The sequence below is a fragment of the Balaenoptera musculus genome, chromosome 8, assembly GCF_009873245.2.
Source record: "Balaenoptera musculus isolate JJ_BM4_2016_0621 chromosome 8, mBalMus1.pri.v3, whole genome shotgun sequence".
Taxonomy (NCBI): Eukaryota; Metazoa; Chordata; class Mammalia; order Artiodactyla; family Balaenopteridae; genus Balaenoptera; species Balaenoptera musculus.
In genome coordinates, this window is record NC_045792.1 from 62,313,524 (window position 1) to 62,336,661 (window position 23,138).

A 23,138-nucleotide genomic window follows, 5' to 3' on the forward strand; every position below is an offset into this window, starting at 1 on the left:
AGTCAATATCTCTAAGTTTCCAAAATCAGTGTCATAAACCTGTCTTTCTTTTTCCCATGAATAAGACATTCAGATTTCCACAGGAAAAGAAATACTTCAAATACCCTCTCAAGTTTCCATATTAAGTTAGTAAAGCTAATTAACAGTGAAGAAAAGACTCCTCACCTCAGTGAATGTCACCCTAGTCACCCAGTTCTTCCAGCTGAATCCCAGGAGGAAGACCTCAGTGGAGCATCCTTCCTCCCTCACCCAAGCTGACACCAGACCTCATCAATTCCACCCCTTAAACATCTCTCAGATATTCCCACTATTCCTCTCTGCTGCTGGTGTCCGAGCCTGGGTTACACATTCATATTTTCCCAGACTACAGTAGTGGTCTCCTCAGCGGAGGAGGAGTTTCAAAACACAAACCTGACCACATCAGTCCTCTGCATAAAACTGTACTGTGCTCCACTGAGAAAATGCTCCGCAAGGCTCCTAAGGCCTTGATGCCCTCTTCCCTGTCCTGCCTTGCAGCCACAGTCCATACAACAGCTCTCTCCTCATTCTCTGAACTCCAGCCACTCAGACAATTTTTCAGTTCCTGAAACATGCCAGCCTCTCTCTTCAGACAGACTGCTTCTTCTGCATGGAACATTCTCCTAGCCCTGCCCCTGTTCCACTTACCTTCTGAATTCAGCTCACCTGTGAATTTTCGCTCTAACCCAGACCAGCTCCCCCCTTTTATGCTCTCATAACTCCTGGACCTTATTCTCATAGCACAATCTGTGATACCATTTGGTTAATATCTATTTCTCCTACTAAACTGTAAACTCCATTAGAGTGTGGATGTTGTCTGTTTTGCTTATCCACTGTATTTCTAGACGCAAGAGCAGTGCTTGGCTGAATAAATGAATTAATGAGCTATTCACAATTTTTTTAAAACAACAACAATGCATGACTGTTTATTCCACAAATTGTAAGCCAAATGAATAGCAACTTAGTTCTACTAACAACTAAGTCTATGAGTTTCTCTAAAATAATGCCTATTTTTTAAAAAATTAATTAATTAACTAATTAATTTTTGGCTGCGTTGGGTCTTCGTCACTGCGCGTGGGCTTTCTCTTGTTGCGGCGAGTGGGGGCTACTCTTCGTTGCGGTGCACGGGCTTCTCATTGCGGTGGCTTCTCTTGTTGCAGAGCACGGGCTCTAGGCACGTGGGCTTCAGTAGTTGTGGTGCACGGGCTCTAGAACACAGGCTCAGTAGTTGTAGCGCACAGGGTCAGCTGCTCCGCGGCATGTGTGGTCCTCCGGGACCAGGGCTGGAACCTGTGTCCCCTGCATCGGCAGGCGGATTCTTAACCACTGCGCCACCAGGGAAGTACCTGCCTATTTTTATATAGCTAAAATTTATTGAGAATTTATTATACACAAGGCAATTTGCTAAGTGTTTTACATATATTTCCTCACTTAATCCTCACAGCAAACATTAAAAGGTTGTGAAGGTTAAAAGAAATAATCCATGTAAACATTTACAGCAATGTCTGGCAGTAGGTACTCAATAAATCCCAGCTGCTGTTGCTGCTATTATTGTTATTGTTATTTTTGTCGTAGCCCTAATTTTACACCTGAGAAAAAATGAAGCTCAGAAAGGCATCTGAAGTTTTTTATGTTATTGAAAACATAATTTTATAAATCTCCATTTCTCTTTGTGTTCATGAACTTGCATCCAGGGACCTTACTAAAGTCACTTTGGGATTTTCTGTGCATACAAATCATGTCTCCTATGACTACTGAGTTTTATTTCTCCCTTTGCTTACATTTGTTTTTCTTGCCTTACTCCACTAGCTAAGACCTCCAGTATGAGGTTGAATAGAAGTAGTGACAGTAGCCATCCTACTCTCATTCCTAATCTCAGGGGGATCCTTTCACTATTCACCACTAAGTATGATATTTGACATAGGATTTTTATAGCTTTAGACTCCAGATCTCTGGCACCAAAGCCACACTCTTCATTCTGGCCTGCTTGCCTCTGCCCTTCTCTGTGCTCACCCCCTTCCCTGATCTCTCCCACATTCTGTTCTTCCATCTCTTTGTCCTTCCTTCACCTGCTCTTTGTCTCTCTTGACCTTTTCTCTCTTCTTCTCCTCTCTTTTTCTTTCTTCTCTTCTCTTTTTCTTCTCCCTCCAACACTTTTCCCTTATTATTTGTTTAACTGCTTTAGTAAAGCTTATATTTTCTATTCTTAACTTTCAGTTTTAAAAGTAGATGAGCTAAATACCCTTTATTTCTCCAAAGAAAAGTTTGCTTTTTATATGTTTCTTGGTATTTCAATGGTCTTCAATAAAAAGCCTTCAATTTGCTGTATAGTCTAAATCCCAAGATAAAAAAGGTGAGGAAAAAGAGCAATGGGGGGGGAATGCTCAAACCAAATGGGATAAAGTAGGCATAGAGCCCAGCTTAAGGGACTGAGCCCAGCTTAAGGGACTGAGGCCAGAGGCCAAGGGCTATCTCAAACATGCCCTGGCCTGCATCCCTTGGCGTCCTCTTGTTGTCCTGGTAATGCACTAACATAGCTCTCTAATATTCTGTATTTCCTTATCTTTGGATAAGAATAACCAATGATCATTGCATTCCCTTTTGTAATATATGACTGTCTAATCCTTTGAGCTGGACTCTTTCACCCTTTCCCTATTTTACATGTATATTTAATGCAGTCATCTCATCTACACAGATGACTCTCAGTGAGGTCCTTGGTGCCAAGCATTAAGAGCACCAAAATCCCTCTGGGACCCTTCTGGGTAATAATGGTCATGTGCTGTATGTCACAAGATATGCACAAGATTAAATCCCCAAACACAAAACTTTCCAGATTAGGGGTAGAGATCACATTTGTATGATACCGACTCCCCTTTCCTGATCACTTATTGCACATCATGAAATGTGAGTTAGTATAATGATAGAGAAGAGAGGGCATGCAAATTGAGCCATGGAAGAATTGTGGAAACTCTGTTGCAGCTTATTTTGAGCTGGGCCTGCTGGACCTGCTCCCACAACACCTAGCAGACAGCATGAGGTCCGTAACATGTCCTAAGATACTGAAGAGTAGACTGGTCTCTTTCCTGTCCATATCTACAGCCAACCTCAAGGAGGCCAAGGCTATCAGTAAGTGGTGCAAAGCTCTGGTAACAGTAACAAGAACCTGGGAAACATCTATAGGGAAATTCTGAGAAGGGACTGAGAGAGAGTACTATGAGGAAGCCGGCCCCAGTCCCATATCTATAGGCTATGCAAATACAGTGGCATTTCTGGAACCTATTATGCTGTGTGTTAGTTATTTTTGATACTTCATCTGGCTCTCTGGAGTGAAGAGCTACAAAATACTAAAACAAAAGGTCCTTATTTCATGTACAGGAAGAAAGAGAGGAGTTGAGACCCTCCATCCTACCCTGCTACAAGGTGAGTAGGGGTAAGGGGAGGGCCAACTTTCAGGGCCAGGAAAGCAGGCTGAGTCTCTAGGGCCTGGAAGGAAGGAAAGGTCTTCTTGAGAACATACTAGGGTTGGAGAAGGACTTGGGAATGTGACCAAGTTGTCTGACATTTGGTGCCTCACACACAGGAGGAGCTCATATGTCAATGGAGATGATGCCACCTGCCCTCTCCAACACCCAGGATTGTTCAGAGGTCAAATGAGAGAAGGTGAAAGGGTATGGCCAGCTGGAAAGTCTGTATAGGGCAATCACTGACACCGCCAAGCTTAACTGGCACCTTGACTTCATCTTCACATATAAAACCTTCAGATTTCATGAGGGAAAATAAGTATTTTGAGGTTTCCAAGTAAAAATAAACTATTTTCTAGTTCAGGGAGGAAGAAAAGTCAAAAATGCAAAAAACATACTCTGGTAATCAGCTCAGGTCATCTTTGACGTATGAAGGGAGCTCCCTCTTACCTCCATGACCTAGTGTCTCCTTACTTGCCCCTAATTTTCTCTCCTCCCAAATTGTATGTCCCTGTGCCTTTGTTCTCCTTGTCTCTTATCTCTTTATCTCTGTCTCTTTATCTGTTTGCCACCTGCCTGACCCGTGACCTGTCTGAATCGTATGACCTTCAACCTCTTCTCCTAGTCACCTATGTAGTCCTTTACCCATCTAATCCTGTTGATCTGTGCTCTGTTACCTGCTGCCTTTCCTCTCCCCATTCTCACCACCCAGATCTTTTGCTGGAGTTCAATGTGCCTATATTGCCATTCCAATGATTGCCACAAGATGTTGTCAAAATTCAGAGAAAACATTGTTCTTTCATTTTAACAGGAAGGGAAACTGAGACACAGAGTGATTACCCAAATTTTCCAAGCTTATAAAGGAATCCAAGACTGGGCCCAGCCTTAGAAATCTGCTGGCTGGTTTTGATTTTGTGCCATTAGGTAGAAAGCTAGTGCCCTAGTATGATGTGATTAAGAAGTCAGTAAACAGACACTTGGTGCACATACCCTGAGTTTAATACAAATTTCAGGTTGTTACAGCAAGATAATATTGCTGGGGATAAAGTAGCACAGATAGGGTGGTGTTCCACAGAAGTCAATTTTCCAGATATCTGAAACATACCTCTTTCGATAACAAAATGCAGTTAGCTTTAAAATATTATTTTGAAGGGGAGTATTTCTAAAATGCTTTGCACACTACCCTGTCTTACTAAACAGAGCACATGATGCCTAATGAGACCATTTCTTCGTGATGTAAAAGAACTTTGATGGGGGCTTCCCTGGTGGCGCAGTGGTTGAGAATCTGCCTGCCAATGCAGGGGACACGGGTTCGAGCTCTGGTCTGGGAAGATCCCACATGCCGTGGAGCAACTGGGCCCGTGAGCCACAATTACTGAGCCTGCGCGTCTGGAACCTGTGCTCCGCAACAAGAGAGGCCGCAATAGTGAGAGGCCTGCGCACCGCGATGAAGAGTGGTCCCCACTTGCCGCAACTAGAGAAAGTCCTTGCACAGAAACGAAGACCCAACATAGCCATAAATAAATAAATAAATAAATAAACATTGCTGGGGTGTTCTGTAGTTCACTGGTGCTTTAGGGAACTTCTAGGAATGCAGGGCTTAGCTTGTCCTTTCAGTGAATGACTTCACATCGTGGCACATTTCCAGGTGAAGTTTCTTGTCTTCTCCCTTGTTGTTAGCTGCCATTATAGAAGTCCTGACTTCCTGCTTTTACTCTGCTTACTGCTATAATATAGGAAAACTAAAAATTTCCAAAGAAAACCATATAACTAAGCTTGCTAGACCAAGAATGCTGAATAGATCAGGCTTATAGTCTCATACAGAATATAATGAGTGAGGTTTGTGACATCTGTTCTTGCTGCTGCTCTGAAGCCTTGCCTGCTCACTTCTGCTTTCAGGTTTTTGTTCTAGAAGTTAAACTTGTCAAAAACTCATCACCATGTAAATGTACAGTAGAAGAAGAGACCAATGTGCCATGTTTTGGAAACATACTGAAGGCCTTCACCCTGGCTGAAGGAAACAGATAAGGAGACAAGGATGGAGGTAAATAGACTTGTGAATTAAATCCTTGGGATATTTGAGAATTTCAACAGCTTCAGATTAAGTAGACTGGTTTAACAGCAGCAGATCTTGACACAGCTGAATCAGATAGCTGAGGGGGAACTAACTTTTCTTGCAAGTGGTTTCACAAGTTGATTTTTAATAGGAAAGTTGCTCTTGCTGATGGTGAGTGCCCCTCTAGCTCAACAAAAAACTCTTGTATGAAGTAAGGCTATTGCTATAGATGTAACTATGTTGATATCTGCTAACTGACCAAAGTCAAATGGGAAAACAATCATGGTTGGTGAAGAGAGAAGAAATGAAGACTGCCCAGTGCCCTGATGATACAAGAAGATGGAAAAAAGCAAAGAGGATCCCAGAGTCTGAGGTGGAAGGAAGAGGAAAAGAACAAGTGGATTCCAGTAAATCTGAAGTGAAAGCCAGAATGAGTAGAATCCTCAAAACCCAAATTTTGGAGACTAGGAAAAATTAGGCCAGAGGTATTTTTCCCAGGCTGGGTTAAGGAAATTTAAGGCCTAGGAACAAGAACCTGTTTTCACATGAACCAGGAGACCTAGACAAAGATCTTGGGTTTGGTCTGTGAATAAAATCAGGTTAGAATGAAGGAGACAGGCTTCCTAGAGAGTACAAAATTCAGGGAGCCAGACCTGGGGAGTGTTAGCTCTGTAGGACAGAACACATCTCTGTACAGTTCTGCACATGCTAACTGGGACACAGGCTATGCCCTAAGAAAGCCTCACCAAGCTCTGGGAACATTCTGAGAAAAGCTGCTGTCAGTGGCAGACTATGAGGAAAAGACGGTTGCTAAGGTTGAGAACCCATGACCTGGTCCGTAGCAGTGTATTTGGAGACTGTGAAGGCGGGATGCCTAGTATTCACTTATGTCAAGGTTTGGAATATGTATTTAAGCAAATCATTTTCCATCTCTGGGCTTTAATTTCCTCCTCTAGAGGTTAATGTAAATCTCACTGAGTTTTAAGAAGCAAATCAAGAGCTCAGGCATCAAAATGCTTTGATAATGGCATAAACGCTATTCATCTGAGTCATTATCCTTGACTCTTCTGCATCACTCTTAATAATCGGGACCACAGGAGTGCCTACTACTTCTGTATCATTTGCTGAAAATACATCGAAGGCTCCTCTCAAGCCTTGAGCAGCATCTTGGTGGCCTCAGTGTCCTTTGTTGAAGATCTGGGGCCACATTATGAGCAGAAAAGAGGTCCCTCTTGCAAGTGAACTGGGATTCAGATAGGGCTCTCTGTGATGTGTACAGCCTTGACTCCATGAGTGTTCTGAGGAAAGGAATGTGTGTATTTTTCAGCAGTTGACTAGTTAAGAAGTATGAAATGAAGCCATCGAAATGGCTTCCAGTTTCACTTGGGATTTAAAGGGGTTCTGTTCCAGAATTGTCTTTCTTCATCATCTTTCTTCAGAGTGGCTGAACCAAGATTAGGAAGCTTAGGCAACAGCTAGTGCCAAACAAATGTCCAAGTTCATACAAAAACATCCTGCTGGAGGCAGGGAAGGTGGTGGGATAAAATGCTCCCGAGACTGCAGAGCTCAAGCCGCTAGAAAACCCATTCTAGGACTTCCACTTCTCATTTTCAGCAGCAATCTGTTTTCACCATCAGCTTATTTAGTACCAGCTCCTAGGTACTTGTGCACAGCTGCTCACCTGTAACAAAAGTCCTCCATGGGGTGACACAAAGCAGCTCCGAGCATGAATAGGTCCCTGTGGAACACACAGAGCAGTGCCTGGAGCCGCAGGTTCCTCTCGTCTGTGGCCTCAGATAGACTTCTGACGTCCCCTGGCACTCACAGGCCAGTACAGGCTGAGGAGTGGGCTGGGGGCTAAATGCCTTTACCAGATAAAGATAGCCAAGACCAAGCCAGCCTGGGTCCTAAGACCTCTCCCCAGCAAGGCCTCAGGCTACTTCAGAGAGTATAAAGATAGGAAAATCCAGCAGGTGAGAGGCCACATGGAGTCCTACTTCTCCCACTGCAGTGCACAGAGAGAGGCAATTTAACCTAATCATTGAACACAGGGCTGAGGCAGGAACCTGTGCTCTGGTCCTAACACTGCCAATAGTTGGCTGTGTAACTCTTAGTTGATCACTGAAACTCTCTGTGTCTCAGTTTCCACATCTTTCAAAGGGGAGTAAGAAAGTGGCTTCCTCATAGTATTGCTAGGATAAACAAAGAGATAAAATGGAATAATCCATGTAAGAACCTATGAAAAAAGTAGAAAATGCTATACAAAGTATTATCAATCAATGATAAGATGCTCAAAATGTTGTTTGGTAACCTTGACCTTCATACCCCCACCCTGCCCGATCCCAGATTCAAGGCAATGAATTCCCTCAAAAAGAAAGCCATTTTTCTTATTTCAGGAGCTTTGTGTATAAGCAGTACCTCTCTCAGTCAAGACCCAAAGGTTCCTCTGGGCCAGGATGGCAACCTTGAGGTTCCTTTTTCTGGGAGTCCAAGCCACAAAGAAGCCTACAAAACATCTGAAAAATGTCAGGCCACTTGCCCCTCCACACCTCTTCATGAACCCAGGTTAACGGCCGGGGACAGCTCAGAATGAGAAGTTAGAGCTCTTAGGATCTTCATTAACCCCACTGCCACCCTGCAGCCACACAGGAGGGCAGCATCCCCTCCCCTCACTGCTCAGAGCGCCCTGTGGGCCACCCACACAGGCAGCACAGACTCCATGCTTGCATGTGGCTCACCTCCTTTCCTCTGTACTGGGTGGAGGAGCAGAACTGAGACTCATTAAATAGGCAGAAGCATTTTCAGCATGGCTCCCACTACCAGTTGAGCGCTGGCAATGCCCATGCTTCCTACTGACCTCTAAAGCTAGATGCCTTCCATTCATCTTATAATGTAACTTCCACAGGAGAACACCAACAATTCAAAACTTAACTTTTTCCTCCCCCGCAAATATGCTTTTCTTCCCATGCTCCCATCTCAGGTGAATGGCAACTCAGTGAGCTAAGACACACCTTGGACTGTCTTTCCCTCACTTCCCATTGCCAATCAGACTCCAAGTCCAAAAGCTCCTGTGATCTGATCTCTTGAAGTCCTTGCTGCCTCTTCATTCCCATCATTACCTGATTTCATTCAACTTCTCCTATTTCTCCTCTGTACTATTTTGGTCTCTCTTACTACAACTAAAGTGACCTTTCTAAAATTTAATTCAAACCATGTCCCTCCTTGCTAGAAATCCTTCATTCACGCCTCACAACCCCCAAGACTGAATCCCAACTCCAGAGCATAATTTACAAGGCCTTCCAACCACTCTGGTTTCAACCACTCCCATTCCCCAGTACATCTCATGTTCCTACCAAGCCAAATCATCTGAAACCCCCTAAGTACCCCAGGCTTTCTCTCACTTCTGGACCTTCCTACTTGCCATTCCCTTTGACTATTTATTCTAGCCTTTCCCCCATCCCTTCTTCACCAGCCTAACTTCTCCTCCTTCAAATCTCAGCTTAAAACCATGTCCTCTAGGAAGTCTGTGAACAGTCCCTTCTCCCAGAGTTAGGTGCTCCTTCTATACACCCCAATGACTATCACAGCACTTTATCATACTTTATTGTTGTTGCTTGTTTAACTGTCTCTCCCACTAGAATATAAGCTCCAGTGTGAGACTCTTATTCACCAATGTGTGTCTGACACCTAGGAAAATATTTGGCATATAATAGGAGATTAACATATATTTTTTGAACATTGAGTGAATACATAAATGGGTGGATAGATGGATGGTTGGATGGATAGGTATCTACCCCAGGTGTAAGAATGTAAACCATTAAGAGCCACAAAGGACCAATTTACAGCATTTCTATGGCCTCTAGGCCAGACAATTTTCAAAAGGATAGGGCAGGATGGGCATAGACAAAAAGCCATTAGTACCAGAGGCCTGCCCAGACTTCAAGGGATTTCCAAGTTAACATTTCATTTTTGCCATCTCTTACTTTTTAAAATTCTCTTCTCAAGTATCACTGAGTTAGACTGATCTAAGACATATATGGCAATGGTGCTGCTGGGAGAAACATGATGAAGGGTAGGTACACAGAACAACTAGTGGAACTGGAGTTATATAGCCTAAGGGATGCTGCAGGACCGAGGGTGCAGGCTGGAAGGATACAGAATAGCTGATAGAGCTTCAGGTACAGGGCTGAGTGGAAGTACCAGGAAGGCTGAGGGGACTAGACCAGAAAAGGCAATTGGATAAGTGGAACAGGGCCAAGGAATACAGGGAGGGCTGATGGGAAGGCATGGCACAGCACTGAGGTTCCAGCTAGGAGGATGACCAGGGTAGGGATGAAGAGCAGGGGTGAGAGTAGGACAGCTGAGGAGTCGTGGGATTCTGGGTTATTGCCATGAACGCTTCCACCAGCAGGTAGGTAGATGGACAGGAAGGGCTCCAATAGCTTGTCTCCAAGAGATCCCAGTGCCCCTAGATGCTCAGCTACCTCTGCAGGATATCCCTGCAGAGCACTCACCCAATAAATTCCATTAATCCAAATTCTAAGGCCAACGAACTTTGGATTGTGGGACCATATAAAACATTTTCCCCATTTTCATTCATTGCAGACAGGAGAAAGTTCAGGCTTTGGATTCTCATTTTAAATAAACCTTAGCCCTATGTACTAGCTGTAGGACCCTGGATCTCAGTTTCCTTAGCTATAAAATTGGGGTGCCCACCTCACAGTACTGTTGGGAAGGTTAAGTGAAATCACCCTGTGAAGCACCATGCACAGTTCTAGGTACAGAGTGAGTGTTCAATAAGTTGGCTTTCTTTCCCTTTCTCTTTCCTCTCTAAATGAAGCTCAGTTGCTCCCATTTTTAGTGTATGTGGGTGGAAATGGGGTAGAGGAGGACCTTGCAGACTCATTAGGACAGAAGGCGTGAGTCAGGGCTGTGCAACATCCAGGGATGGAACAGGGACACTCCTCCCCCCACCCAATCATCCTCATCCAGGTCCCTGGGGTCTTGACTGGCAGTGGGTCCCGTATGGTCAGCGAAAGCAGGCTCCGTTAGTACCTTTCTCACCACATTCGGAGAGGAGTGCTGGATGGCGCTGTCCAGTGGGGGAACACTGTGAGGAGTTTCTTCCCCAGATGCCTGGGGCAAGTTAGCAGCAGTATTCTTGTCAAGAGGGAGAACTGGCTTTGGGCCTTCAGATGCTGGGGACTCATCTGTAGCCTGGAGAAGAAAATAAGAACTTGGGTGGGTTTTACCGCAAAGAGTAGCAGCAGCAGCAAAGGCTAATGCCCACCCTGCACTGCCCATTGTTACCACCTACACATTGTCAACTGCTTGAAATTTTTTCAGAAAGAAAGTTAGTCTTATCTAAATTCTTCCTAATATCACAATCTTAGGATAGAACACAAACCAAGAATTATGAGCTAACTCTGTCATAGTCACCTTAGCAATCATAACAGTTTTGACTTACATTTAAAGAGTTTATGGTCCTCTATAAACCCTAGACCCTTCCCTGCCATCATAAGGATTATTCCCTATCCCCTCAAAGGAACTGAGCCTCAGAGGAAGACATTTGAAGCATGATCTGAAGCTGTCAGTGCTGAAGCATAAATGTGAGGCCTTGTATTTTGTAATAAAGTAAAAGTCTGTAGAGCTGCTTTGAAGATATAAATGTGGTTACATGTTTAAAGGAGACACCACTATGAAAAAAGTGAGAGGGGAGGAGGAAGGGGCTGGAACAGGAAGCTCTGGGAACAAAGAAAAGCAAGAGTTAGGGATGAAGATGTGGAGTGCTGCAAAAATCCCAGAGACACAAACTGCACCTCTTCAATTGTCTTTTAGCTGAGAAAAGAGAGGAGCAGCCTTCATAATCCCCCTAGGGAGAGAACAAGGCCTCCTCTGTGGCATTTCAGTCAGCAGGCCTGGATCCAAGTCTTGGCTCTACCACTCAACGATTTATGATCTCTAGGCAAACTGCTTGCCCTCTCTGACCTCCACTTCTGCACCTAGAAAAACAGATGGTAATGCCTACATAACAACACTGTTGATAGGACAAATGACATAGTGTATATAAAACATTCCTAGCTTAGTAGGCTTGGAATAAACTCTAAGTCTCTATCTGCTCAGTGTTATGAAGTTGCTGCCCACTAGCATGTAGGGCACATCCTCACTGCCCTTCCCCCCATCTGGGATACACAAGTTACAGCAAGGCAAGTGAGGTTACAAAGGTAAGAGACAGCCTCCCTTCTGCCCTGGCACTAGCTAGAATCCAGCACAGCTCAGGAAGTTCCATTCATGGACAAGGTCCCTAGTGTCACCCAGGAGGACAGGACTAAGCCAGGCCACTGGACAGTATCAAGCCCAGATCTATGTTGGGGCTAAGTACTCTGTTCTCTGGAGCTTTCCGGAGATGGGAGGTGGAGCCCAGCACAGTTTTGAATTGTGAGGGCTGAGTTCAAGGCCACCCTAAAATGAAGAAACTGTGCTCTTGTGCCACCCTGTGATTGGGAGGCTGTGTTTCCTGCACTGTCCTAGGGAGAATATGTGTTCCAGGCCACCCTGAGGCTCACCTGCACTGTGTCCTCCTGGCTCTGGGACTGGACGGGCGCCGGCTGCCTCACAATGTAGTTGATCTGCCCCACGATGGTTTGCTGAAGATGCTGAGGCGATTTGGTCTGACTCAGCTGCAGGCTGGGCTGTTGAGCCTGAAGGAGAAGCTCCAGGTCCTTCTGCATTTCCTCCAGCTCAAACTTGTGGTGCATTATGTCCACATTCTGGGAACAGGCAGGCCCAGGAGGGCTCTCGTGCTGACTGGAAGCCAGATGCTGGGATGGAGGGAGAGGTGGGGGTGGCTGCTGCTGGGGCGGAGCAGGCGGCGGCGGCGGCTGCTGCTGAAAGTGGCTGAGCTTCAGCTTCTGGTGGTGGCCCAACTGCACCTGGACAGAGGGTGTCTGAAAGGTGGGCGGGGCGTGGGCTCCTTGCTGAACATCCTGCGGGGGGACGATGCACACGGGCTGGGAAGTCAGCTGCTGCCCCAGCCGATGGGATGTGCTCTCTTGCTCCGCAGGGGGCTGGGTTTCCAGCCAGGGTTGAAGTAGCTTTGGTGGATGAGGACGGCAGGGCAGTTCCTTTTCCCTGGGCAGCAGCGGGGAGCACTGCAGTGACCTCAGCTGTTGGGGCACCGTCTCAGAGGGCTGCCTAAAGCTGTGGGCTGGGTGTATGCTGGGTGGCGGGACCTGGCCTTTGAGGGAGGGCGAGACTGGGGAGCAATGGGAGCAGCACACAGACGAGGAACACAGTGCTGGAGACTGGAACCTGTGTGAGGGAGGGCTGAGAGTCTCCTGCTGAGCCCCTGGGGACTGGTGGCTTTGATAGAAAGATGTTGGTCCCTGTAAGCTTCCATAAGCAGGAGTATCTGCCGGGGACAGCTGTCCACCCTCAGTAGTTATACAGCCTAAAAATTCAGAATAGAGAGTGTTTCCAAAGGTAATCTGCAGCTGTTCCCCCTCTACTACCTCCCACTCCTGGGACCGAAGGATAGCATTCAAAAAAACTTGTACCAGATGCAGAGATTAAGAAATTCAACCCCTGAGCCCCAAGACTCAGTCTAGAATGCTTCCAGCAATAGGACCTATATAGATCTGCTTTTGGGGCTTGGGACACTTAGAAATTAGCTCAGCTTTTACTAGATGCTTAGTCCTGACTCTGTTTGTATCCCACTAGAGAAACCATGGGCTCCCTCAAAGAGCACCTACTTCTTTTTTAACAGAATAGCCCAAGAGAGACTCAGACCAAAAAAAATCAACACTGGGGGAGAAGAAGGAGTGTGCTGGAAAGTGGCAAAGGAGATTCATCCCCAGGACAAATGAGCAAGTCTTCAAATATGGTTCTGGGGAACTGTGTGTTGGGCAAGTAGGATGGAAGAGAGTGGGGAAGCTCTAACACCAGGGTCAATGCCAGGCGCCAGTGCTGCTGACTGAGGCCCCTGGGCCCTCATGCATGAATAGATGATATCTATTGCTGTTTCAGGCTAACGGCTCCTTCAGCTCATCTGAGGCTTATTTAGGGGAAGACCAAGTGTCTTGAGGGCAGGAGGTGTGTTTTATTCACCTTTGGTCACTTGGTGGCCAGAGTGGGGCCTGACTCAGAGCAGGTGCTCACCAAAGGTCTGTTGAATTAAATCAAAATGGTAAGGGAAGCAAAAAATAAACCTAAGTATATCATTTATCACTCTGTTAAGTTCAAAACACTTTCACTGAGAATAACAGCCCAGATGAAGGTAGCAGTTGGCCATTAGTTTAACAAACCTACCATTAGGTTGTCAACACAGGCACAACTTCAAGGTGTCTACATTCTGCCTAAAGACTGAATGCCAGCAAGTTATTGCAGCAGGGAAGAAAAATGCACAAGGTCATGAATTATCTGCTTATATCTCAACTCCAAAGGACACGTGTGACATTGTCTGTCTGTCTCCTCTCTGTGTCACTGAAATATCTCTGTTTGTGCCCACACACACGTGCACTGCCATACAGCATTCTGGAGAGTAGGGCCACTGTCTTGTCTCCTCTTCTAGGAAGCTCAGATTTCAACTGGTCCTGTTACAAAAGTCCTGTATTGCCATTGCTATTTAAGCTACCAACTCTCCCCACCCACACCCCAACCCTACCCTCATCACCCCCAGAAAAAGGTTTGCTGAATGACTCCATGACCACTGGCAGTCTCAGGGAGTGCTTTCTCTTGGGCATATGCTGATCTACCCAGTAAGCTAAGCAGATGGTCTATATGTGTTCTTAGCAATCATGCACAGGCCCACAGAGTAGGCCCTGGGCTCACCAAGGGAAGCCAGCTGCTTGGTCCAGAAGTTAGGCTCCCAAGTGAATCTGATACTCCAAGGGGAACCAGGGTCTGTGTTACAGTTGGTCTCCAGCAATCGCTGCATCTGAAACACAATCTGACAACAGCACCAAAGGTCATTTCTTTGGGCATCTTGTGCCTGAATGACAACACCCTCTCCCTCACTCTTTGGACAGGTTGAAGGGCCAAAGTCATGGCTGTTTAGCCTGTGGTCCTCCCCCATATGCTTGCTTATTTCCTTACACCTTAGTATCTTCACATTCCTCTACTTTCCCCCACCCCTACTGATCCCCTTCTTCTTACTGAGGCTTATGGAAAGCCTACATTCTTATCTCTTCCAGGCCTCAAATGATTTTAATTCTCCCTCAGAATATCACTTGCCTGGCAGCCTCTCAAGAGTGTTCCTTTCATTCTACCATAATCTCACATGAAAAGCCAATGGGGGCAGACATTCTCTGAGTTCCCCATAGCTGTCCTTCCATCCACTTGTAAAACTCCATTACATCCTAGTCAACTGCCCTCTTCCTCCCTCATCCCTTTCACCTATCTCCTATCACCAACTCTCCCATTTATCTAGGACTTTGGCAAGTATCCAACTACCCTGCCAACACCTAGTTAACCAATGTCCTAATCAACATCTTGGCCTCTTACTTCCTTGATCTCTTTAATGTAAATCACCTTCACCTCTCTTTTCAGTTCAGTCACCATATCTAGACCATTTTCATCATCTAGAACCATTCTACCTATGAGACCTTAAACTCCAACAACCTACTCCCTGATCATAACCAGCTCTCACTCTTTCTGAGCATGCTCTTCAGCCTCACTGAACTCCCCAAGCCCTGATCCCGCAGTCCATAGGGCCGTCCCAGCGTCCCATCATTTTCAGTAACAATGTCACTAGTGCCCTAGTTCCCTTCCCATCCCCAGTGTCTGACCTTGGGTCAATCCAGCCAGCCCAAAGCCATGTTATCTGGGGTCGCTACACTGATCATTCCCCTCAGGGGTACCCTTCAGTCCTTCTTCTTGTCACTTCCTATCTTGTCAGCTTCCTCTTCCATGGTCCTTAATGATTATCTAAAATTTTACTTCTCTCCTCAATGTCATTTACCCAATGCCTAACCCTCTCATTATCACCTCCTACTTCACAGAGGGTGAAAAAAACCATAAGAGACAAATTCCCTCAAACTTGTATCCCTCCTATCTCCAAACTTAACTACATTATATTGACACCTTCCTGTCCTCCCATCTCAGAGAAAAGGAGTGCCTCTTGTTTAAGGTCAACAAGTTCACTCTAGATCCCACTTCTTTCTGCCCTTCCAGTATGCTTCCTCTACCACACATCTCTTCTACCTTCAACCACTTCTCCCAAATAAACATGTGCAAATGTCTTCCTTACTTTAAAAAAGTATCCCAACCCTGTCTCCTTCTCAAGCTACCTTCTTATTTCCCTTCTTTTCACTTCTGTCTCTACTTCCTCACCTCCCATCCTCAGCTTCCTCATTCTAGCTTTTGACCCTTCTACTTTGCGGGAATGTCTTTCAGAAGATTACCAGGGACCTCCTGATTCCCAGATCTCAAGGCTTCGCTTCACTACTCATGCCCTTTCACCTATGTAGCAATGATAACACTGATTACTTAAAATTTGAAACTCTGTTAATTTCTGTGCACCACACTCTCCTATTTCTCCTCTCACCTCTGATGCTTGCTTCTCATCTCTTTCACTCATCTTCTTCCTCTGTCTATGTGAAAATGACGGCATTTCCCTGGGCTCCAGATTTGTTCTTCTCTTCTTCCTTCACACACTCTTCCAATATCACTGATATCCCAGTGACTCCCACATCTCTCTCTCTCTCTAACCCTGACTCTTCTTCTGACTTCCGGACCCATCTATCAAAACAGATTTGGGACAGCTCCCTTTAGATGCCCTATAGGCACCTTCGCTTCAACATATCCAAATATAAACCCCATCAACATCCTTCAAAATTCTTGCTTCTTTTCCTGGGGATCACCACCCTCCCAAGCCCAACACTTCAATGTCATCCTCAACTCCTCCTTTCCTCTTAGGCCCCATTTAAACCCAGTAACTTCCTATGGAATGTTCAGTACACTGCTAGTATTAATGCCTGGATCCATGACCTAAGACAGAACTACAGAAGTTCCCAGCTGAGTTGCCTGGAGGAAGGCAGGTCTATTCCAGCACCTGGGTCCTTTGCACTGTGGGGTTTGGTCAAAGATGGTTTTCACTTACTAACCCAAAGTCAGTGATTGAGGAGTGGGAGTTCTTCTTACCAGCTCTTTGCTGAAAAGGAAAGGGATGCTGGTTTTGCTGCAGACAGCCCAATTAATGAAATTCTGCACATGCTCAAACTGACGGTTGAGAACCATGATGCTCTGTAACTGCTGCTCCAGCTTCCGCTTCCTTTCATTAGTAATGCCCTGGTTACGAAGAGAGAAGACAGAGTCCCTGATCCTGTTCTTGGACTGCAGGCCACATGCCTGGGAAGTCTGGTGGTCTGTGTGTATCAGTGTAAACACAGATGGAATCAGATGAAACTGCACCCCTGAGAGGAGGACATGGGCTGCTGAGGGATGGAGGGAGGGAGGGAGGGAGGGAGGGTAGGTAGATTTTATACTACAAACATGGAATGGCTAATAAATGAATGAGGAAATGAATGAATGTCTGCATCTCTTGGGCATAGCTTGTTTCATGTCTCTTTCAAGGCTATAACCCTGCATAGTCCAGGAAGGCAGTTGCCTTACTGCCACAGCATTAATGGGAGTTGGATCTGATTCTCTAGCCCTTAATGAGCCAACTTCCCAAAATTAGACTGGACATTTTAGGATACAGGGAGCAGCAGAGAGCTACGGAAATTACACATCTGAATTGTAGCCCAGGCACCTCTGAGCCCTGAGACAAGGTTGCTATGTGCCTGGTTTCTGCCCCAGGGAGAGAACAGAACCCATCCATCTGCTCACATATACCTCCAGCTCCTCTAGGAGCCCATTGGCCTGTTTGTTCAGCTCGTTCATCAGAACCATCTTGGCCATTTTGATCTGGTTTTCCACCTTCCTGTGCTGATGCTTCACCTCAAAAATCCTGTAAACAACAGGATGAGACAGAGCATGGTGAGCCCTTGCCCCGAGGCCTATGAGGGCCTACAGAGAGCAAACGTAAGAGCCTACAGTGTGGAGGCTGCCTACTGAGATCAGGGCCCACCAGGTACCAAATGTAAAGAAACAAGAACCTTCCTCCACCACCCAACCCACTCTTTGTACAACCCAGCCCACTTGATCTAAGTGGGACAATGGCCCAAAGTTCAGCGCAGTTTTCTCTAGGTAAACTGCAGGGCCACGCCCAGGTCAACCCAGTAGCTCACCAGTTCACACAGCACTAGAGGCAGGACAGAGGGAGTGAGTACAGATATGACTTCATGTAATCTGTTGTTTTATTAAAAGGGGGAATACTCCACTAAACAGCATCATACAGTAAAAAGAGCATAGGTAGAGACAGAAAGTAGACTAATGGTTGCCAAGGGCTGGGGATGTTGCAGGGTGAATGGGGAGTGACTACTAATGTGTATGGGGTTTCTTTTTAGGGTGATAAAAAGGGTCTTTCAAAAGTAGACAGTAGGGGACTTCCCTGGTGGCGCAGTGGTTAAGAATCCACCTGCCAATGCAGGGGACAAGGGTTTGAGCCCTGGCCCGGGAAGATCCCACATGCCGCGGAGCAACTAAGCCCGTGCGCCACAACTACTGAGCCCGTGCACCTAGAGCCTGTGCTCTGCAAAAAGAGAAGCCACCGCAGTGAGAAGCCCACACACCACAACAAAGAGTAGCCCCTGCTCCCCGCAACTAGAGAAAGCCCATGCACAGCAGTGAAGACCCAACACAGCTAAAAATAAATAAATAAATACATTTATATATTAAAAAAAAAAAGTAGACAGTAATAATGGTTGTATAACTCTATCAATATGCAAAAAAAACCTCACAGAATTGTACATTTTAAAAGGGCAATTTTATGGTATATAAATTATATATAAAGTCATTAAAGCCATTTTAAAAAGCCATTAAAAAACAAACAAACATGGGCTTTGAAGCCACATAGACTTAGCTTCCAAACCCAGCTCAGTCTCTGACTAGCTGTGTGATCTCAGACAAGTCACCTAACCTCTCTGAACCTTAGGCTCCTCATCAGTAGAATGGAGATAACCCCAACTCAAAGAATTATAAGAATTGATCAAAATGATGCATGCATGATGCCCAACGCAGTGCCTGTCATGATGATCTCTCAGTACATACTTATTTCTCTTTCCACAGAAAATACTGACGATTTCATGTCATGTGTAGGTTTACATGGAAAACACTGGGAAAGGGGTGATAAAGGGTAGATTGCCACTGACTTGTACCCACATGATAAGCAGCACTCTCTTCCCCAATATCTACTCTATACCCTTGTTCTTAAGCACCTACCTTTGGCTAGTTCATGGCCACTTTCAGAAGGCATGTACTTTAGCCCAGGCTCACTGTGATCATCCTGACCTAGCTTGGCCCCATGCACCCAGTGATGACCCAAAACCCCCTTCCTGGCCCTGAGACCTCTAAGGCCAGGACATATGCCAATGTCTGCATGTCTTCCTCATAAGTACTCCATCCTAGTACTGTGACCCAGGATGAGAGGGACCAGGGCATTTCCAGGGCTGGCAAGGGGCTAGCCGATGTTACCTGTCCTCAATTTGCTTTGCAGATGTCTGTAGACTAGATTTCTTATGCGCCACCTGTGTAGTCACACTTTCCAGAAGCATCCTCTGGTTTTGCAAAACTTCTTCAAGATGTCTACACCTAGAGTAGGAGGCAGAGAAAAAGCTGAGGAGGACTGAGTCTTACCCTGAGCCTGCCAGCCAAGCGAGAATCCCCACAGTGCACTGTCTCAGCCAGGTCCACGGAGGCTGGGGTTACATGTAGTGAGTCAGAGACTCTTGGCCCTTCAGGCCTTCTCCAGAGAAAGCCCACAACAGGAACAGGGAAAAACTTCAGCCCAGGGGCTGAAGGTTGGCTTGAGCAGGGAGAGGATTTTGATGTACTGGGAGCCCAGCGCTCTCATAGGTAGAGAGTACAGAGCCCTCCCAGTTCCCCTTTGGGCAGCCAGCCGGCCCCACCTGTGTTCTTTGTGTTCCACCATGAGGCAGCTATGGCATGTGAGCACATCACAGGTCTCGCAGAATAGCTTGAGCACTTCCTGTTTGTGTAGAGGACAGTACAAGGCGAAGTCTCCAGAACCACCATTCACTCCTGCCAGAGAAGATGGAGAAAGTGGGCTTCTCTTGCTCAGGAAGACCTCTTAGTTAAGTTCCACTGAGCAGCCCTCAGCCCTCTATGGACACAGGGAAGACACAGAGCTTGGAGGGAAGGTGGTGCAAAGTAAGAGAGGCCTCTCTCTGGGCCAGTGAGGTTCCAGGAACACAAGGAGGAAGGCAGGCTTAGACTGGCTGGATTTGCCCAGCTGTCCAGAAATCACTGGCCATCAAGCCCCAGGCATCCCACCCCCTGGTGAGCCTGAGGAAGGTGCTTGCTACCTGCTGCACATGGATCTCCTGCAGAACAGTGAGTCCTCTAAAACTCAACCTAAACCTCCTCATTAACCAGGATTCTGTTATGGTGAGGCTGAAACAAGCTACCCAGCCTTGCCAGGCTCCAGACCAGATCACATGGGTCATGAACTTTGGTTCCTGTCTGACGAAGGTAAAACCTTTCTCACAGTTCAAGGGCCTTGAGAAAAGACTTTCAAGAAGACTGTCACTTAAAACAGATGGTGCTGGATGGATAAATGGACAAACCCTGATCCAGGCTGTTGAATTAATCAAGTAACTAAACAGAAGTGAGGGCTGCTTGCTTGAAACAGAGGTAAAAGATAGGGAACTCAATTAGCTTCCGTGGTAATTCAAGATTATTCCTCCCTGCACCACCTCACCCACCCTCACCCACTCCCCCTCCGCCCCCCCAGCAGGGAGAGCCTAGAGTGAGCTTACATTGTGATGTGACTCTGCAGGGGACAGCTTTCCTTCAGGAAAGGCTCTGAGACCACCCCTACCCTCACCCCCAGCAGGGAAACGAGGTCAGAGAGCTATTCTCCAAATATTCTATGGTTCGGTACAACTTAAGGGCATGTGAGCTAGTGGAGAGGGTGAGGAGTGATACCTGGAGATCCCTTCTGGGTCCGGGGAAAGAGTGGGCCCCCAGGGGCAGGGCCATGCCGGTGCTCCTCCGTGCAGGAGCTGCACAGCCAGCGGTTGCAGTAGGTACAGAGGATGTGTGCCGCCCTCTTCTCCTTGCACTCGGAGCAGTTCTAGAGGTAGAGAGTTCTGGAATTACTGACAGTATCTTCATCATTTGGGCCTGCTTTTATGAGTGGTAAATACTCTAGGGACTGGGGTCCTGCAGGGCTGTTCCTCCACTATTTTGGAGTGCAGTCAATTCTGGAGAGCTGCCTGGGAGTGACATGCAGGGGCGTGTGAAGGAAAGCACCCTTTGTGACTAAGAGTACTGCCCTCAGGAGCTATTCACACAAGTCCTGTGCTGAAGCTGAGGATACACAGATGAATAAGGCAAGGATCTGCTCTCAAGGTACACACAGCCTGGACGGGGTGGCAGACATTCAGTGGGTAATGCTGTGATGAAAGAATGCACCAAGTGCTAAGGAAGCAAAGCGAGGTTTCCAGGAGTTCCATCTAGGAGTGGCCAGGAAAGGTTCCATAAAGAGGTGACATTTGAGTTGGATACTGAATGACAAGTAGAAGTTCACCAGGCAGACAAGGGAGGAAAACGGAAAGCACAGGCGAAAGCAAAAACTTCAACGTGCCTATGGAGAGGAAGAAGCTGCAGCTGTATGAGTACACAAAAAGATGATCATATACAGCCAGGAAAAAGTAAGATGGACCAACTCTCAGAGCTGTGTTTCCACTGCTGCGGCTTGCCAGGACCAAGAGTCCCTAGCCTTCTTCTAGTACAAATGTTCATTCATTTGGTCAGCAAATATCATGCAGGGCTGATATAAAAGAAGAAAAATTAGTCTGTCTGTGCCTGAATAATACAGGCCACCAAACTGATGTGGATTCTGACAGCTTTGTCCTCACACTGGGATCTGACAAACCCACAGCAAGAAAAAGAAAATAGAGGAGAAATACAAGTTTTACTAACCAAACTATGAATTCCTTGAGGGTAGAGACATGGGTCTCTGTCTTCCTAGCACCCAGAACAGGCCCTGGCATATCAGACATTCAGTAAGAATTTAATACAGGTGCAAGTAAGTAAAATGGCAAATGAATAAAATGTAGTGGCAAGGATACCCCAGTGGAGAAAGGAACAGAAGGGATACCAGTCAGTAAGTGATGTGAAATTTCAGAAACTCAGGCATTAGTCGTTAAACATAAGCATAACTGATGAACCCATTTAACCCAGGCTGGTGCATGAGTTTCAACTCAGTGCGCCGGGGTGGGTGGAGGGTGGGGAATAAAAGCTCAGTATCCATAGTTTTCAGTAAGAGCTATAAGAGAGAGAAAACAGCCCAATTTTGCTTCCCCAACTGAAACATTCTGATTCTCTTCTGGACAGAAGTATGGATGGATGGATAGATGGATGGACGGATGGTTGGATGGATGGATGGATGGATGGATGATTAGGCAAACTGGTGGAAGGTAACAAGTCAGATGGAGTGATGGGTGGACAGACAGACTTATGGACAGGGGTCCCATAGATTTCTGAACAGGATCAGCTGTTTCTTTGCTTGTCCTGACTTACCCTGGCCATCTTGGATTGCTCAGAAGAAAAGCACTGCAGCAAAACAATGTTCAGTTACATCCTTGGTAAGGTATACTCGCTTACACCCAGGACAGGAGATGAGCTCTGGGAGAAGGTGGGAAAGATAGCAAAGTCAGGGCAACATTGCAGATTATACATAACATAGGACCTAGACACAAGGCTTTCTAATACACAACACCAAGGTATGTACCAATACCACTTGTGCCAAAATGAAATATGTTCGATGCCATAGCCTGCACTTACCATCTAGGTACTCTGGACATGACCATCCTGTTAGCGGCCTGCCCTACAGAACTTCCCACATCCTCATCTTTGCCTGATCCTACATTCCTTTCCTCCCTACAAGCCATGTTACTACAGGCCCAACCCTGCTCCAGTTCTGATAATTAGGTGCCTTCCTGCTGCTCCCACTCTGCATTCCACAGTCCTGAGAGCCTAGTTCCCACTACTGGCTAAGTTCAAAGGGGTCAGTTTAGCCCAGGGCACAGCTCCAGCCATTTACATTACTGTGTAGTAGAATCACTTTAAAGAACTCAAAGCTAGAGCTTCCAAGAAGGTTCTAGCCAGAGAAAGGCAAGGACTCCCTGCCTGCTCATCTAGGAGGTATTTTTCTCTTGTTACAACCAATACCAATTGGTCTGCCTCTGGGGCTCAGAGAGGTTTTGCTGGGCCTTCTCCACACAGTCCATGTTGGGTGCACCACATATATGTATGTTTCACCCGTGAACATGAACATCTTGTCCTACTCCCCTCTCCCCAGAGAAATGCAGCAGTCTCCAACACATTCAGCAGCATGGTGGACTCCTGAACTACATAAGCAGCATGACACTGCCACCCTGGAGATTGTAGTACTTCAGGTCCACCCCAGTGGCACTCAGCCCACTGGGTACAAGGAGATGAGCTTCCTGAGGAGGGCCAGGTGCCTGCGCCCAGGGATG

At 46.4% G+C, this 23,138-nt stretch overlaps 1 protein-coding gene across 2 annotated transcripts in view; it reads right to left on the bottom strand.

The window, feature by feature from the left end:
- The window catches only part of TRIM66 (tripartite motif containing 66), a 57,856-nt gene that overhangs the window by 10,152 nt on the left and 24,566 nt on the right, over positions 1 to 23,138 (bottom strand). For both annotated transcript variants that reach the window (XM_036860120.1, XM_036860121.1), the window contains 9 exons: positions 22,180 to 22,284; positions 20,581 to 20,728; positions 19,542 to 19,674; positions 19,108 to 19,224; positions 17,368 to 17,482; positions 16,675 to 16,821; positions 14,365 to 14,482; positions 12,102 to 12,985; positions 10,591 to 10,752 (listed from right to left, as the gene is read on the bottom strand). In XM_036860120.1, the coding sequence (XP_036716015.1) occupies positions 10,591 to 10,752; positions 12,102 to 12,985; positions 14,365 to 14,482; positions 16,675 to 16,821; positions 17,368 to 17,482; positions 19,108 to 19,224; positions 19,542 to 19,674; positions 20,581 to 20,728; positions 22,180 to 22,188 (1,833 nt within the window). In that variant the 5' untranslated portion in view covers positions 22,189 to 22,284. The remainder of the gene's footprint in view (positions 1 to 10,590; positions 10,753 to 12,101; positions 12,986 to 14,364; positions 14,483 to 16,674; positions 16,822 to 17,367; positions 17,483 to 19,107; positions 19,225 to 19,541; positions 19,675 to 20,580; positions 20,729 to 22,179; positions 22,285 to 23,138) is intronic.